We start from the raw sequence: 19,310 nt of genomic DNA on the forward strand, positions 1-19,310 counted from the left end.
ATGTGTTTGAAAACAATAATTATCTTTATCCTAAGTATTTTTTTTTCAGGATATACATCTCAAGTTCCTTCAACAATTCCTCCTATTATCGTTTACATTTCTAATTTTTTGAAAACACTACAAATTTGCCATCATTGCTCTTAAAATATGACTCCTAGTAATGAATGGCCATATGTGGCCTCTCTGTTGCAGAATACATTGAAACTTTTACTTCTCTTTCTGAATGAAACTTGAGATTGTACTAATCTTATTTACATTTGTCACTGTTGATCCCTTGTTAGTTTCGGCCTATCTTTCCAATAATTTTTAATTCTGATTTCTTTCAAATGACATAGGAGTTATTTATTTCACCAGAGTATATTCCAAGAGAGAATGCAAGAAACTTGTCATGGATTCATGGAGAATATTTGGTAAATACCTATTTCAATAACTATATATTGAAATAGGTATGTTACTGAGAAAAATTGTGGATTGGAGGACAAAGAATGGTGAAGCAGTTGGGATGGGGTGGAAAAATAGGAAACATTTTATTGGCTCTGAAAAACTTCAAAGAGATAATTGGAGGAATGATTCCACTCAGTCAAGCCATATGAGGTTTTAATACAAAACCCCTTTCATACTGAACCCGAAAAAAAAAATCTTCTCCACCCAATTCCCTACCCCAAAAAAACTCCCAGAAACTAATAGAACTTGGTAATAACCAAAATTCTAAAGAACTTTCCATCAATCGAGTTAACATAGTTTTTGATATTCCCTAGGCAAAAATAGCCCATTCTTACTAAGAATGCTTTGAACTTAAACTTTAATTCCCTTTATAACAATTTATCTTTGTGAATCAACATTCTCAGTCCTATTTTTAGTCAAATAGAAAGTAAGAAACAAACTAGAAGCTGGACATAATGTGTAGAAATCACTTTCAAAATCCATACATAGAATAAAAGTTTGTTGATGAGAAACAGAATCAAGAGTCTTACAGATTTATTAGGTATGTACATGCATAATAAACTCTAAAATTTATTTCTTTGCATATTAAATAGGACGTATTACTCTTGATCCTAAGGAAGGTTTACTGAAAGTTGTAAAATGAAGGACCCAAAAATGGTTGGGAACTCTTGAGAGAGAATATAGTGTCCCTATCAGCCTCTTTTGTAATCATCGAAATCTTAAATGTACTCTCTATGTCTTTATCAACACCAAGACAGAGCAGATATCCCTTTTGTTAATAAATTAATCAACATCCTTTGAAATATAGTTGCTCAGCTATCCAGTAATCTAGAAAATCTAGAATTTAAGATCTGTTTTTAACTGAATGGAATCTCTGGCAAATGATTAGATAGTTGAAGTGTTCTTTGTCACCATCGTTTTTGACCAAGTTTAAAATATGTTCCTTTAGAAATTTTACTTGTGTCTCTTAACCATTTTCCTTACCCAGTTGTTGTTCATTGTGCTTTTCCCTCTGCTTCATAGATTTTTGTACAAGTATAACTTAGTGACATCTAGTACTGTTTTCACACATCTTTGAGATGTATTTATTTGGAACAAGTTATAAACCCTCCCATTTTGATTTCCATTCATGAATTCTTTTCTTCATCATTTTGTGCTAAAATTATTCTTTTACTTTGTATTATCCATATTCTGGACAATGGAAACCTCTTGGAAGTCATCTGTATTAATCCTGTCTTCATTGATGTTTTTTCCACAGAATTATTGAGAATTACTTTCACTATTGATCATGTCATACCTGATGATTTCCTGGTACCTAGTTCTCGAGTTTAGTCTGATAAGTTTACATTGATTCCTTTCCTGTTTGATAAACAAACTCATTAATATTAAAAATATGATTTGGATTATTTTTTGCTAAACACAATATCCCACTGCAGTCCACCCTTTTTCCACATTGGTATGTGTCTGTCATTTTTCTGCCTCTCCACACAGCCTTAGAAGATCATCTAACCATATGTCTTCAAAATTTTGCTTTTACTCAAAAAATTTGTCATCATTTGAAGATTGGGATTTTAGTATATACTTTGTTCTCACATTATAAAGTATCTTAGAGTAAACATGCTAATTTGATAATGATCTGCTCAGCTTAAAATATATAGCAAGGCAGTTGAGTAGATCTCGAGTAAGATCCTGATAAGGTAATCATTTTCAAGCTACTATAAAAGATGTAAGGTTTTGTTTAATTATTTAAAATTTTTTGACTGAATTTTTTGCTTAATGTTAAAAGTAGTTTCCTGAGACTTTTGATTGCTGCCTGAGCCTTATGATCAGATTTGAATCACATTTTACTTTCCCTTTAAAGAAAAACTAAAGTGGCAATTATGTAAAATTAAATCATTGAATATATTTGGACTTGACTTTGTAAAGATTTATAAAAGAGATAAATATTGCTCCATTTCTTTTTTATCTGCCCTTTTCAAATTTTGATGCTTTATGTTACTTAATAACTGATGTATTAGAGGAAGATATTGTTTCCCAGTGTAATAGTAATAACTTATATTTTGCCAAAGAAAACAATTCCTTTTTGACCATTGTACTATGGTATGCATATAGAAATATGGAATTTAAAGTCTTAGCCCAATAAATTTCCTATGTTTTAACTATTCTCCCTTTAAAATATGCTCATTTTGATGCCTAAACGCTTACTCTTTTTGGGTACTTCCAGATATACATATGAACGGATTGATGGCCGAGTACGAGGAAATCTGCGCCAAGCCGCTATTGATCGTTTCTGTAAGCCAGACTCAGATCGCTTTGTCTTTCTCCTGTGTACCCGAGCTGGAGGCCTTGGTATCAATCTCACTGCTGCTGACACCTGCATCATTTTTGATTCAGATTGGAACCCACAAAATGATTTGCAGGTAACTACATCAACTATAAGGTTGATAAATATTGATTACCCCTCGAATCCTTAAAATTAACATTATAGATGGAAATTCATGCTAGGAAAGAAGATTTTTGTTCAGCATTGTAGTATGCACTAAATATCTAGGTCAGCAATTTCTGTTAGATAGGAAAGCCTAAGAAGGTAACATCAACCCTTCCAACTAAATAGGATTCATTATTGCTACATAGAATTGCAATATTAGCTCAGATTGATGTTATTTTTAAAATCCATGATTTTATTTATGTGTCTGTTCTTTCATCAGTACAAATTCCAATATTTCCATAGATGTTTTGATAAGGGCTGCAGTTGGAATCAGGATAAGTTCAGATACTACTTCAGATAGCCTCTCAGTTTCCTTATCTATAAAAATGTATATGATGCTAACATTATCCCATAGTTGCTGTGAAAATCGAATAAGTTGACATAAAGTGCTTTTTCTCAAATTAAAGTGCTATAGAAATGTGAAGCACTAGGAGCTATCATCATTATTTAAGTAATTTTAGATGGTTGCTTCATAAGCGTGATCAAAAAAATTTATCAGCTGCTGGCCAATTTTCTGATAAAACTTCTAAAGCTTAACTAATATGCTTGGACAAGAAACAGTTTTTTATTAGGTATATGTTCAAAGCCATTCTCAGCTGAGAAGAGCTATTAGAGCTCTTCTGGAAGAGCCTTTCTAAGAATCCAGGATTTACCTTCATGCCACAAAGAAGCATTGGAGTAGAACTTTGAACAGATTGGTTAAAGCTTATCCCAAAAATATCTATTGAGGATAAGTTGAAGTTTGGGTCAAAGCTGAGTTTTTCTTGGAAACAGTCAGGGTTTTAAATTTGGTATTACATCCTTCTATTCTCCCAATTCCTACAGCACTCAAATAAATTAGTGGAACCAAGCACTGCTACCTTCTGGATGCTATTTTTAAAATTCCTTTTGTTTTTATAGTTATGCCCATCCACCATAATTACTATATAAACCTCTTATAATAGACAAAACCAATTTTACAAAATTATCAGAGTGACTGCTCCAACAGGATACATACACAACTCTCAAACTTTAGTTTCCTACCTCCTTTTGATATGAAGGAGTAATTTCCTCTTCTTTTCTCCAGGGCCAAAATGAGTCCTTTTGCTTTTTTTTTTTTTTTTTTTTTTTTTTTTTTTTTTTGTTATGGATAACATGGATTATGCCTGGACTTTAGGAATAATATTGGCAGGTATGTGGAGGATAGATAAGAAAAGGGAGAAATAAAGAAGAAAGATCTGTTAGGAAGCTATAGTGTAGGTTAATAGAGGAAGGCCAGAATCAGAAAGTGTCTTCATGTAAGTTTTTTAAAAATGGGTCACCCACACTTAACACCACATACTAAGATAAGATCAAAATGGGTCCATGATTTAGGCATAAAGAATGAGATCATAAATAAATTAGAGGAACAAATAATGATGAATGTTGGAGGGGATGTGGGAAAACTGGGACACTGATGCATTGTTGGTGGAGTTGTGAAAGAATTCAACCATTCTGGAGAGCAATCTGGAATTATGCCCAAAAAGTTATCAAACTGTGCATACTCTTTGATCCAGCAGTGCTACTACTGGGCTTATATCCCAAGGAAATACTAAAGAAAGGAAAGGGACCTGTATGTGCCAAAATGTTTGTGGCAGCTTTTTTTGTAGTGGCTAGAAACTGGAAAATGAATGGATGCCCATCAATTGGAGAATGTTTGGGTAAATTACGGTATATGAATGTTATGGAATATTATTGTTCTGTAAGAAATGACCAGCAGGATGAATACAGAGAGGTTTGGAGAGACTTACATGAACTGATGCTGAGTGAAGTGAGCAGAACTAGGAGATCATTATATACTTCAACAATGATACTGTATGAGGATGTATTCTGATGGAAGTGGATATCTTCAACATAGAGAAGAGCTAATCCAACAATTGATCAATGATGGACAGAATCAGCTACACCCAGAGAAGGAACACTGGGAAATGAGTGTAACTGTTTGCATTTTTTGTTTTTCTCCCCAAGTTATTTTTTACCTTCTGAATCCAATTCTTCCTTTGCAACAACAACAACAACAAAATTCGGTTCTGCACATATATATTGTACCTAGGATATACTATAACATATTTAATATGTATGGAAATGCCTGCCATCTAGGGGAGGGGTTGGAGGGAAGGAAGGGGAAAAATTTGGAACAGAAGGGAGTACAAGGGATAATGTTGTAAAAAATTACCTATGCATATGTACGGTCAAAAAATGTTATAATCATAAAAAAAAATTTTAAATAAATAAAACAAAACAAACAAACAAAAATAAGTAAATAAATAAATAGGCCAGATATAAGAAGTGTTGTAGAGGTAAAAAGCTGCAAGACTTCACAATTCCTCAGATAAGGGAATTAATGTGTTCTTTGGCCTTCTTAATTCCATTAGGCTCAAGCTCGCTGTCACCGAATAGGTCAAAGCAAGGCTGTCAAGGTCTATCGTCTCATTACTCGAAATTCCTATGAACGAGAAATGTTTGACAAAGCCAGTCTGAAGCTGGGGCTGGACAAAGCTGTCCTGCAGGATATTAATCGAAAAGGAAGCACAAATGGGGTGAGTATAACTAACATATGCTTTCTGACTGTCTTTCCTGCAGTTGCACTATAACAGAGTAATTTATGGATTTTTCTTGCCTAATCAGGATCTTGATAAGCCTTGGTTCCAGGCAAGTATTCACTTTGCATCATATACATTTCTCAGGTTAAGATGATAGGAAAAGATAATGATAAATATTGGAGGAGATGTGGGAAAACTGGGACACTAATGCATTGTTGCTGGAGTTGTGAACTGATCCAACCATTCTGGAGAGCAATTTGGAACTATGCCCAAAGGGCTATAAAATGTCCATACTCTTTGATCCAGCAGTGTCTCTACCAAGTCTGTATTTCAAAGAGATCATAAAAAGGAAAAAGATCCACCCGTGCAAAAAAGTTTGTGGCAGCCCTTTGTGGAGTGGCAAGGAACTGGAAACTGAGTGCATGCCCGTCACTTGTGGAATGGCTAAATAAGCTATGATATATGAATGTTATGGAATATTATTGTTCTATGAGAAGTGATCAGCAGGATGATTTTAGAAAGGCCTAAAGAGTCTTACATGTACTGATGGTGAGTGAAGTGAACAGAACCAAGAGAACATTATACACAGCAACAATAAAATTATGTGATGATCAACTCTGATGGACTTGGCTCTTTTCAACAGTGGGATGATTCAGGCCAATTCCAGTAGACTTGTGATAGAAAGAGCCATCTGCCCCTAGAGAGAGAACTGTGGGGACTGAGTGTGGATCACAACCTAGCATTTTCACTTTTTTTGTTGTTTGCTTGTTTTTATATTTCTTTCTCATTTTTTCCCTTTTTGATCTGATTTTTCTTGTACAGCATTATAAATATGAAAATGTTGGGGAGAATTGCACATGTATGTTTAACCCTGTTTTGGATATTTGCTGTCTTAGGGGAAGGGAGGTGGAGGGAATAGAGGGAGTAAAATTTGAAACACAAGGTTTTGCAAAAGTGAATGTTGAAAACTATCTTTGTGTATATTTTGAAAATAAAAACTATTATTAAAAAAAAATTTAACTCAACTTGGGGGATAATTAAGGCTTATTTGGCTGCATTTTGCAAATGAAGAAAATCAAGGCTAGAAGTTTACATAATGGGATTAAATTTTGTGATAAACAATTAAAAAGCACTTTAACACTACCACAGCAATCTTATTTAGGGATGTGTTAGTGTCTTAGGAGAAGTTAGTGAGCACAGTGCCCCTTCTAATCTGGGATCAGAGACTCACTTTAACATAGAGTTAAAAGTCAAGAAATATGCTAGGGAAATAAAGAGGATGAGGGGAAAGAATCTGTCCATATTATATTACTTTAGTACAAAGAAGATCAAAACAAACTCAGTAAAAGATAACAAACTCAAAACTGCCACATCCAAAGCCTCAAAGAAAAATGTAAATTGATCTCGAGCCTAAAAGGAATTCCTTGAAGAACTCAAAAAAAGGATTTGAAAATTCAAATAAGAAAGGTAAAGGTTAAAGTAGAAAAAGAAATGAGAGTGATGAAAGAAAATCATTGAAAAAAAGAATTAAAAGCTTTGTAAAAGAAGCATTAAAAAAAAATACTGAAGAAAATGATATCCTAAAAATTAGAGTAGGCCAAACGGTAAAATATATGCAAAAATTCACTGAGAATTCCTTTAAAAATAGAATTGACCAAGTAGAAAAAGTATATTCACTCAAGAAAATAATTCCTTAAAAATTAGAATTGGATAGGAAGAAGCTAATGACTCTATGATTCATCAAGAAACAAACAAAATCAAAAGAATGAAAAAAAAAATAGAGAAAAAAAATGTGAACTGCCTCATTAGAAAAACAACTGACCCAGAAAATAGATCACTCAAGACAATTTAAGAATTATTAGGCTGAAAACCATGATCAAAAAGAACCCAAACATCTTTCAAGAAGTTATTAAGGAAAACCACTCTGATATTCTGGAAACAGTAAAATAGAAATGGAAAAAATTTACTGATCACCAGTAAACTTTGTTTTATTTTCAGATATAATACTCAAGAAGCATAAAAAGGTAAATCGGAAAGAAAAATTATAAGGGATTCAATAAAATTAAGCTGTTTAGACCCATACATGGAAAGATGATGTTAGTAATTCCTAAGAACTTTCTCATTATTAGGGCAGTTAGAAGTATACATTGACAGAGGGTGTGAGTTGATATGATGAGATAGTATCCAAAAAAGTAAAAGTATAGTGAAAGAAGAGAAAGTGGAGAGGTAGAATGGAGTAAATTTTATCATATAAAAGAATAGCTTTTATAGTGGAGTGGAACATGGGGAGTTGGATGTAAAAATTTATATTACTTTATAGGAAAGCAAGAAGAAAAGGGAATAGGAGGAAGTATAGTTGGTTAAAAAAAAAAAAGAGTAGATTGAAGGAAGTGATAGAAGCAAAAGATTTCCAGGTTTTGTGTTTTTTTTTTTTTTTTTGGGGGGGGGGGGGTTCCTGAGAACATCCTGCTCCTCATTTCCCATAGAACAATAACCTTCCATCATAAACACACCACAATTTATTGATCCATTTCCCAATTGTTGGGCATCCCCTCAATTTTATTTTTTAAAGGATTTTGTGGGAGGAGGAAAGTGGAGTTTCTTTCACAACATGACTAATATGTAAATAAGTTTTGTGACCTTCCATGTGTAATATGTATCAAATTATTTGTCTTCTCTCAGTGGGGAGAAAAAGAAAAAAAGAGACAATTTGGAACTCAAAATTTTAAAAAACAAATATTTTTTAAAATTACATGTAATTGGGGAAAAATAAAATATTAAATTTTTGTGGTATATTGTACAAAGATAGTTTTCAATATTCATCTTTGCAAAACCTTGTGTTCCAGATTTTGTTCCTCTCCTCTGTCTTTCCCCCTCTCCAAGACAGCAAATAGTCTTCTATAGGTCAAACTTGTACAATTCTTCTAAAGATATTTCCATATTCTTCATACTGAGAAAAAAATAAAATAAAACACTTAAAAGGGGGAGGAGAAGACAGTTAAAAAAAAAAAAGAAAGAAAGAAAAAGAAGAAAATGCTATGTATGCTTTGATCCATATTCAGTCTTCATAGTTCTTTCTCTAGATGTGGATGTTACTTTCTATCACAAGTCTATTGGAATTGCCTCGAATCACCTCATTGTTGAAAGGAGCCAAATACATCATAATTGATCATCTCACAATCTTGTTTCTATGTACAATGTTCTCTTGGTTCTGTTCACTTCACTCAGCATTAGTACATGTAAGTCTTCCCAAGCTGAAATTAGCCCTCTCATCATTTATAAAACAATAATATTACATTGCATTTATAAACCATAACTTTTTCAGCCATTCCTCAACTGAGGGGTATCCACTCAATTTCCAGTTCCTTAGCACTACAAAAAGGGCTGCTACAAATATTTTTGCACATGTGGATCTTTTTCCCTCTTTTATGATCTTTTTGGGATACCGACTCATAAAGACACTGTTAGACTCACTTTGATAGTCCTTTGGGCATTGTTCTAAATCCAGAATGCTTGGATCAATTCACAATTCCACCAGCAATGCATTAGTGTCCCAGTTTTTCCACATCCCCTCCAACCTTTGTCATTATCTTTTCTTATCATCTTAGCCAATGTGAGAGACGTATCAAATGGTATTTAAGAATTATCTTAATTTGCATTTCTCTAATCAATAGTGTTTTAGAGTATAAAATACTATTTTTAAAAAAAAAGAAATAAAGAGCAGCTTAAGTAACTTGTCAGTTCTCATGACTAGCTTCCCAGTATAACAAAATAATATAAAGGAAGAAAAAACCTGAACAATTTGAATGTTAAAAAAAAACCAAAACCTTATTCCATGGAATTTTAACTTGTGGATGTTGTGAAAAATAGGCAACTAAAATGTCTTTGAAATAGGATACAATGGTGTTTTAAGTTAAACTTTTCAAATGCTGCTGTATGAGTAATGCTCTAGTGAGCTCCAGTGAGTAATGAGTGCATCAAATCTTCAACTCAGTTTTAGTCTGTGATAATTGATGCAAAGAAAATCACTTTCTTATTAGGAAATAAGCTTTTCTTTCTATATTTAATTTGGACAACTAATTGAAGTAATCATATCTTGGCACTATCTAGCATTCATTAATCAGACACTTATTAACTACCAGGCATTCAAGAAGACAGAAGATTTAAAAAACAAACACACTCTGTTCTCATGAGAGCATAAAAGTCCAGGAGGGTGAATACAATAGAGATACAAATAGCAATTTTATGAAATAGAATATAATAAGTAAACAAAATGGGCAAAAGAAAAAGTGCTACAATAATGAGAATAATTTAACAGAGGAGAGCTCTTATTATACAAAAATTGACTTTATTTCCAATATTTAATCTTTCTAATTCACAATTTCCTCATCTTACAGATGAAAAGGTTTTACTCAGGAACCTTTCAGGTCCCTTCCCAGCTGTATTCTATAATCCCAATGTATTTATTTTGTATAAATCACTGTCACATCTGGACATTTTAAATTTTTATTTTATTTTTTTCCAATAACATGTAAACATTTTTAACATTTTTTTTATTTTGAATTTTACATTATTCTTATCCCTCTACTCCCTAATCATTGAAAAAAGAAACAATTTGATATAGGCTACATGAGTGCAGTTATATAAAACATTTCCATAATAATGTTAGGAAAGAAAACTCAGGCCAAAAAAAAAAGAAATATAAAATAAAAAACAATATGTTTTGATCTTCATTGAGACTCCATCCATTCTTTCTCTAGAGGTAGGTAGCATTTTTTTAATCATGAATCCTTCAGAATTGTCTTGGATCATTGAATTACTGAGAATAGTTAAGTCATTCATATCTGACCATCATACAGTATTTCTCTTACTGTGTATAATATTGTCTTGGTTCTGTTCACTTCATTTTGCTTCAATTTCATGTAGTTTTTTCCATTTGGACATTTTTTAAGGATGTTGTCAAATTGAAGAAATCAAAATGCCAATTCTACACTTTCAGGGATGTATGTGTGAATTTTATTTTAGTAATTTATGATATTTGGCAACAATACAGATTTGCTAAATCCTGGGACATTGTGTCATGCACAGAATTTGTATACATTACATATTCATAGTACAACTGATTGTCAATTCAGTTGTAAAAACTTATTTCCTTGAAATTTTTTTTTCTTTTCATTTTGGCAAATGCTTTCTTTTTTATTTTTATTTTTATTTTTTTTTTAAGGTACAGCAGCTCACAAAAATGGAGGTAGAAGATTTACTTCGGAAAGGAGCTTATGGAGCCTTAATGGATGAAGAAGATGAAGGTTCCAAATTTTGTGAAGAAGACATAGATCAGATCCTACAAAGAAGAACCCACACTATCACCATCCAATCTGAAGGAAAGGGATCTACCTTTGCCAAGGTACAGGGCTTTGTTTCTAATTACCTAATTCATCTCCTGTTTACTTGCTACTAGTCTTCTTTGGCACAGGCACAAATTTGTGGATGATTGAGTTCTAAAAAATTTGTGTATTTTTAATTCTGTGGGAATAGAGATTTTGCCTGAGTTGATGATAGTAATAACATGATGATAATTTATATTTATAAAGTTTTTTATATAAATTGTTTCATTCACTTATCAGAGCATTCCCTGTAAGGCAGGTATTATGTTCCCCATTTTACAGATAAAGAACTAGACTTAGCAGTTAGCTGACTTGCTCATCTACTACCTAATAAGTCACAGCAACCAGACTTGAAACCAGATTCTTTGATTCACTCTGTGCTCCTTAGGCTGTGGTAGCATGATTTCTCAGCTTTGTATCACTGCCTAAATCTCCATTTTGCTGCAACCCAAAAGAAAGAGGCCTTTCCTCTTACAATATTATAGTTTTTTTTTTTTTATCAGGATACCTTATGCTTTAATTTATAAATAGAATGATAGTAATAAAGCTTTTCAATGATAAGATAAAGGTCAAAGAGTACTTCTTTAGAATCAAACTTTAATAAGATTGCTATCTTTCTGCTTTTCTTTTGGGGAATAGCAAGGTGACATAGTGGATAGAGTGCTGGGCCTGAAGTCAGGAAGACTTAACTTACTGAGTTCAAATCTGACCTCAGAGATTGATAATCCTGAGCAACTCCCTTAATCCTTTTTGCCTCAGATCCTTATCTGTTTAAAATGAGCTAGAGTAAGAAATGAATCCCCCTTCCAGTATCTGCCCCCCCCCAAAAAAAAATTGGTTATGAAGAGTTATATATGACTGAACAACAGCAACAATAATGTTCCTTTTTCCTATTTGAAGAGATATGGGTTAAGCTTGAACTTCAAAAATTGAGTTACTATTTAGTGAGCCTATGGCTCAAAATGAAATGATTTCATTCTGGCTTTTAATAAATGAATATACTTTTATCTGTGATATTCTTTTGAAAGTTTTGGTTTTGAATGTGTGAAAAAATTTGAGTATATTACTAGTTCATGCTGTTTGACAGCAATTTGTTGATTGACTTTTACCTTCTTCACAGGCTAGCTTTGTGGCTTCGGGGAATAGGACTGACATTTCCTTAGATGACCCCAACTTTTGGCAGAAATGGGCTAAAATAGCTGAATTGGATACTGATGCAAAGAATGAGAAGGTAGAGGATCAAATATATTTTGGTTTATATTTGTCTATTTCTGTATTATCTGAACAAATATCAGGATGAAAGCATACCCACAGTTCAGGTTACACTGGGAAGTTCAAATCTGAATTTTGGTGCCAAAAGAGGACTTTAGTGATCATGTGATCCATACTTCTCTCCTCTCCAGACACGTTCTAATATCTTTTTTTTTAATTGGTATCTTGTGTCTCATTTTGTAAAGTTCATATTATAAATTCACTTTTTAAAGTTTGCATTTTTAATACAGTTTCATTATCAATTTTTTAAAGTTAAGTTTAGGTTTTAGGTCAGTTTATTTGATGAATAAAAATGGCCTTTATATTTGAATATTCAATAAATATCACCCTTTTGAAAAACACATGTATGTGTGCCCTAAAGAAATGTGCTATGCATATCTGTGTTTATGGATGAAGAAATTAAGTCCTAAAGAAAGCTAAATCATTTGTCCTAGATCATATCATCTCCTGCTTGCCAGCTCAATGTTCTTTTCTTTTTATCACCACAATGATACAAATACAATGAAAGTATTACTAAAGATTCCAGAGTGGTGGCAGAGCTGCCCATCTTTTCCTTGTACTTCTTCCTCCTCCTTTTTGGGTTCCCTGAACTGTGAAAAAGATTAAACAGATTAGTTAAAATGTAGTCTCTATTTCTGAGTGTTCATTCTTGTGATAGAGAGCTGAATTTCTTGAAATGGAAGAAACAAAAAACTCACTTTTCCATTCATGAGCTTAAAGCTTTAGGATTTGAATTGATCTAGGAAGCCATCTAGTTCATTGTCTTCATTTTGCAAATGAGGAATCAAAGATCTATCTAGAGGTCCTGTGACTTGTCTGAATCCTCAGAGAGGCAGAGAGCCTAGGATTTGAACTTATATAGCTCATGGGCTTTTTATGGTGCTCTGCTATTTTTGTGTAATGTTCCAGTAAAAACACATAAGCATCCAACAACTAGCACCCCTCTGAATATGTCTGCTTTTAGTGGGTATATAGAAAAAACATGGGATTTTTTTTTTTTAATCATTTAGATCTGTGGTAGAAGTTTCCCAAGAACCACATTCAGGTATATAGCAAGGTTGGCAAAGATATATTTTCAACATGATTTCTATGATGTGCAGTTTTATTATGCATAGACTGCATCTATTTTCAAATAATTTTCTATTTGAAGAGTTTTATTGCTACCTTTTATCTTATTACTTTTGAATTTTTTTTCTCTTTTCTCACCTAATCACTGTTATCAAACTAAATTACTCATATAGATTAGGAACCATTCAACAGTAGAGAAGTAGGACATGGGGTTCCAGAGCTCAGAACATAAGCCTCAGAGAGGCTTATGAATTATGATTAGACTTTCTGTCCTAAATGACCTAGTAGATGCTTTTTCGATGCTTCTTTACATAGACTTAACACAAGAGTTGTCATGATTAAGTAAATTCTTCCAGCTTTTTAAAGGGGAATTGGTAATGAACATTTGTTTTATGGGCCCTAACTTAATGAATATAACTATCATGATAATAATGTTGAAGAGAATTAATTAGCACCATAGAATATTAGATAGTATCTCAGAGATTAACTTATCTAGCCCCACTCCCAGCTAAGACTCCCTTCTTTACAACTTCCCAGAAAGAGAATCATCTAGTTTCTGCATTAATACTTAATGTGACAAAAAGTTCACTGCTAAATGTAGGGTAATGATTCAAGAATGAATTATGGAGAAGGCTCAGGAGGCAGTTTAGTCCTTTTTCCCCAAAAATCTTTTTATATATGGGTTTTTATGGATCTTTTCCCCTCACTTTATCAATTCACCTTAAAATAAATATTGTACACAGAGACACATCTGCTTATTCCTTGAAATACCCTTCTCTACATCCACAGCTAAAACCACTTTCTGAACACATGCGCCAACTTCCTCCTTACACCCAGCCACCAATAGTCACAGCCACCTGGTCACTGGATCTCCAGCATTCTTTAAATCTAACTTTCTTACATCAAATAAATACCCCTTAAACTTCCTATTCTTAGGGAATGTTTAATATAATTCAAAAACTATATTAAAAGCTTTAAAATAAACAAAAGTAATTCACATTTGCTTTGAGATTTACAAAGCACTTTCCTCACAACAACCCCATGAAGCAGGCAAGTATAATTACATTTTGCTAAGGGTGAAACTAAGTCTCAGACAAGGGACTGGGCTCACACAGTTTGTAAAGATTTTCTGGTTCTACTTTCAATGTTCTCTCCACTTTACTGAGTTTGTTGCCTTCTTACTAAAAAAAAAAAAAAAATCCATTGTTATACAGTCAGGTTCCTCTCTCTGACATAGGGGAGGAAAATAACTTATATGTCCTTAGTGACACAAAGCAAGACTTTTAGACCAGTATAAATAGTTTTATTGTCCATATTTAAGTAGGTTTTAGCCAGTGAGACCAGCTTGGAAGACATTATAGGAAGCTAGAGGGAAGACCTACCCAATAGGTGGGGACAGCAAAGTCATACTGACAGACCTTGAAGAAAATGCCCTTTGAAGCTCTATCAATGGATTTTTATCCTGGAGCTAGAAAGGATATTTCTGTGAAAGGCTTTTCTAAAGTTCAACTATCTAAGGCATTGTCATTGGTAACAGATAATGAATCAGAATGAGCAGAAAGTTTCTTAACAGATAGATAAAAGGACAACTGGTGGCATCTCCAGAGTTCAGTTTGTTCATTACATTCTGAGCTAAGTTAACTGGGGCTCACCACTGTGTTTCTCTTGGAAAGATCAGGTTGCCACTTTGGACCCCATGGGAACTTATCTTTCCAAATCTCTAAGATTGGTTGCAACAACAGCAGATGACTATGGACAATACTGTGGCCTGGGGAGCATACTTAATTAAAAATTAAAAAAGAAAAAAAGAAATTCACATAGTTATTGTTAGGGAGTGGCAAACTTATTTAAGAGAATTCCTCCAACTTTTCCTACTATGATAAGATTTGTATTTTGGGAGGCAGGCAGGGCCCCAAGGTTCTTGCCTGAGAATGGCTCTTTTAGATGTAAAGAGGGTTGGCAAAGGATCGCTGTTGTGTGTGGATGAGAAAGAGAGAGAGAAGAGGTGCTTCTCCCACAACAGCCCCTCTCTCTGTCTCTAGGAAAGCTTAGTGATCGACCGGCCCCGTGTGAGAAAGCAGACCAAACACTACAACTCCTTTGAGGAGGACGAGCTGATGGAATTTTCTGAGTTAGACAGTGACTCTGATGAAAGGCCCACCCGATCAAGGCGGCTAAACGAGAAAACCCGGCGCTACCTCCGGGCAGAATGCTTCCGGGTAGAGAAGAATCTGCTCATCTTCGGGTGGGTATCTGTAACACCTGCCTGTTCCTCTCTGTTATGCCAATCCCCCAGGGTTTATTGGAGATTTCTAACAGATTCTGTCAGCCCTGTTTTTGAGTTTTCACTAAGTTCCCTGGTATTTTGTTCATTGTCAGGGCACTGTTAAGGCAACATTAATTGCTTTTACCTTTGAGTTCCCTTGGAAGACTGTGAACCTCCCCCCCCCTCATATTTTACTCAACATTATTTTATGTTCTTTCATTTTCACCTTTATAACTAGTTTACTGTTTGGTTCTATTTTATTTTATTTTTCTATTTGCTTTTCACCCAAGAAGATAAAGTACCCCATGTAACAGTGCTAAAATTAAAAAAAAAAAAAAAATTCACACGATCTCTTTGGCTAAGGTAGAAAGAGAAAGCTTTGGCATTCATGTCTTCATTTGAGAATATAATACATTCTAGTTATTAGTTTTCACTCTGCTTTATTAACCTAGGTTCTTTATACTCACAACACTTTTTAATGTCATTTGTGGGGATGTTGGAAAGACTGGAGGCAAAGACGGTAGCTACTAGGAAGGTTTTGTAATCATTTAAAACTGGTTTCATTGCTGGCTCCTCCTATCTTGTGGTTCTGATGGTTTCATGTGAAATGCCTTATGTGTTGAACATCTCAATGATGTGCACCACTCGATTGTTGGGACCGTTCAGGCCAGAGTTTAAAAAAAAAAAAAAAAAAAAAAAAAACCATCAAAAGGAAGCTAAATAACCATAAGAAATTAGAAGGATTATTGGTCATTCCTGGTCTGTGGAGGTTTCTCCCACCACACTGTGGCTTTGGAATTCTTGGATTTTCACAGGTTATATAACCTGTGATGTTTTTATTGGACAGGTGGGGACGGTGGAAAGATATTTTGACTCATGGAAGGTTCAAGTGGCATCTTAATGAAAAAGACATGGAGATGATATGCCGGGCTCTTCTTGTATACTGTGTCAAACACTACAAGGGAGATGAGAAGATTAAGAGTTTCATATGGGATCTTATCACACCTACAAAAGATGGACAGAATCAGGCACTCCAGAATCACTCAGGTAAAAACCATCAGGGCCGTAGTGTTTTGGCACACAAGCTTCCTTTTAATATCTGCCTTTTCAAATGACCCACATTGTTTTGCAAGGTCTTGGCTTTTTCATTGTTAGCTAGTACTGCTCTGTAATTTAAGCTTAATAGCTTACTTTAACCTATAGAATTTTGTCCATGTTCATTTACTCCTTCCTGTGAAGTTTACCTATCTCCCAGACTGGCACAATAAAACTGAAAGGATTAACATAGTTCCTATTTTCTGAGTTTGTATTTTCTTAAGCTGACTCATTCTCACTGTTGTTCCTTTCCTCTTCTTCTCATCCCTTGTGCTTCTCTCCCCTTTCTCCAAATTCTACCCATCATCAAAGTCTATATCTACCAAGAAATTTGCTATTATAATTTTATCTTTGCACTCATTGATGCCCTCTATACTCCTAAAGTCTAATGAACCTCTCTCTGAACTCCTTTTGCACTTAGACATTGTCATGCACTTCATTTCTATTATATCTGCTTTCTTTGTATTTTGTTTCCCTAACTAGACTGAAAGTTATATGAAGACAAGGATTGTGTCATATTTAATTAGTATCAAGCATACTGTTTGTTTAGGCGTGTAATTTTTTTTTACGTTCTGTTTCTACTAATTTAGAATTGGGTACATGCTCATCTGGAGTAAGCAGATGGGTTATAGACCAAAAGGGCATATTATCAAATTGTCTGCCTTTGCGAGGCAATTTCCTTATGAACCCTCATTCATTCTTACGCCCTACACTGCCTGTGTTTCAGGATTATCTGCCCCAGTCCCCAGAGGGAGAAAGGGAAAGAAGACAAAGAATCAGATGCTACTTCCAGAGTTAAAGAATGCAGATTGGTTAGCCACTTGCAACCCTGAAGTTGTCTTACATGATGACAGCTACAAGAAGCACCTTAAACAACATTGCAATAAGTAAGTATATCTAATCTACTTTCCTCTTACCTCAGAGCATGTCTCAAACTTAGAGATACTTTGAGTGGGAGGGAAGGCTCTACAATTCTGGTAATTATTCCAGTAAAAAAAAGATGAAGAATGTTGGAGATCTATGTTGTACATTATTTTGAATTTCAAGGATTAAAATACTTTTTAAAGTTTACACTTTCTTCACATCACCTCTTCATGGTCCCCTGTCCCACATGCACACTGTATGTGCTTGAAGTTCTTGTTGGGAATCTTACTCTCAAAAATGGTTTCATTTCTGTTAGGTTGTAGTAGCAACTGCAGATACTCCAAAACTGTTATGCTAAAGAGGATCCAGGTCTTCCCAGTATCTTTCCCCAAGTTTTTTCCTTACAATCTTCTATAATTCTTGAAGTCTTTTCATTACTTCATTTTGATTCATTTAAAATCATTTCTGAAAAATGTATTTTTCATTGTTTCATATTATGTGATATAAAAAAATATTAAAGACATCATTCCCAATTTAATGGAGTCTACTATTCACTTTGATCTTTAAGATTTACACAAAGAGAATTAATAACAAAGTGTCCTAGGAATAGATACAGAATAATGTAATATCAATCAAATAGGAAGACATGGGAATCCAGAATAAAGAAAACTGAGAATGATTTTGGCATCTTAGGGAAATTTTGAGTTGGATTTTGAAGTGATGTAGTGGAAAGAAAAGCACTCTACTTTGTAGGGTGTAAAGATAGCGTGGAAAAAAAAGCACAGAGGATAGCTAGAAAAAGCAGGATCTGAATGGGAGAGGTTGAGAGTCTTGACCTGGCCAGTTCCAGAAAAGTTTTGTGGGAGAGACTATAGGAGGAGGATGAGAATAGTTAATGGGGAGGGGGCAATTGCTCTTGATTACTGTCTTATTTTTAAAAAATAAATAATAATAATGGAAAAGCTGTTCTCAGCAATTTCTGATAGGATCCTATATCTTGAATAGACAAACTCTAAAAATACTACTTTTAAAAACAGTATTTGGCTTTTATTATTGCTTTTTTTCTGAATTCAGACATTAGCTAAGATTGCTGGACCCCCTGAAAGCAGCTTGAAGACCATCTCTTTTTTTCTTTAATTTAATCTTTTTTTTTTAATAACAGCTTTTTATATTTTCAAATACATGCAAAAATACTTCTAAACATTCACCTTTGCAAAACCTTGCATTCCAAATTTTTCTCCCTCCCTTTTCCACTTCCCCTTTTCTCCCCCCCCCCAACTCCCCAGACAGTAAGCAATCTAATATAGGTTAAATGTTGGCAATTCTTAGACCATCTTGTTCCAGGAGGACAGGGTACAGGTGAAACACTGTCCAGGGAAGAGCAACTCAGCTTTTGCTAACATTTTTTGGCCAATTTGTCATTTAGAGAACACCAAATAGCATTGATTTGAATTCTGTTCTTACATCACAGATTATTTTTTACAACAAATATGTTGTCCCTTCTTTCAGCTGAAGTAGAAACAGCTCTCTAGCTCCAGGTTTCCATGATTTTGTTTCTACAGAAAATCTTGATGTTCTAGCCACGCCAGAAGTCCAAGGGATAGTATCCTCAAGTCCTCTTCATGAGCCATAGAAAACTTCTGTTCTTACTTTAGTCCCTCTCAACAGCTGCTACTACTGCTGAGTGGCTTTGCTTTGTTGGTTCCGAGCTGGGTAGGGAAAGGGAGGAGTTATTAAGTCAGTAGTCCTCAAACTTTTTAAATAGGGGGCCAGTTTACTGTCCCTCAGACTGTTGGAGGGCTGGACTATAGTAAAAACAAAAACTCACACTCTGTTTCCGCCCCTCAGCCCATTTGTCATAACCCGGC

At 34.2% G+C, this 19,310-nt stretch overlaps 1 protein-coding gene across 7 annotated transcripts in view; it reads left to right on the forward strand.

The window, feature by feature from the left end:
• CHD6 (chromodomain helicase DNA binding protein 6) overlaps positions 1 to 19,310 on the forward strand; it is a 172,315-nt gene that overhangs the window by 108,332 nt on the left and 44,673 nt on the right. For all 7 annotated transcript variants that reach the window (XM_074292626.1, XM_074292628.1, XM_074292633.1 and 4 more), the window contains exons 17-23: positions 2,669 to 2,864; positions 5,326 to 5,490; positions 10,718 to 10,897; positions 11,998 to 12,108; positions 15,260 to 15,462; positions 16,331 to 16,530; positions 17,306 to 17,465. In XM_074292626.1, the coding sequence (XP_074148727.1) occupies positions 2,669 to 2,864; positions 5,326 to 5,490; positions 10,718 to 10,897; positions 11,998 to 12,108; positions 15,260 to 15,462; positions 16,331 to 16,530; positions 17,306 to 17,465 (1,215 nt within the window). The remainder of the gene's footprint in view (positions 1 to 2,668; positions 2,865 to 5,325; positions 5,491 to 10,717; positions 10,898 to 11,997; positions 12,109 to 15,259; positions 15,463 to 16,330; positions 16,531 to 17,305; positions 17,466 to 19,310) is intronic.

This window comes from Sminthopsis crassicaudata, chromosome 2, assembly GCF_048593235.1.
Source record: "Sminthopsis crassicaudata isolate SCR6 chromosome 2, ASM4859323v1, whole genome shotgun sequence".
Lineage (NCBI taxonomy): Eukaryota > Metazoa > Chordata > Mammalia > Dasyuromorphia > Dasyuridae > Sminthopsis > Sminthopsis crassicaudata.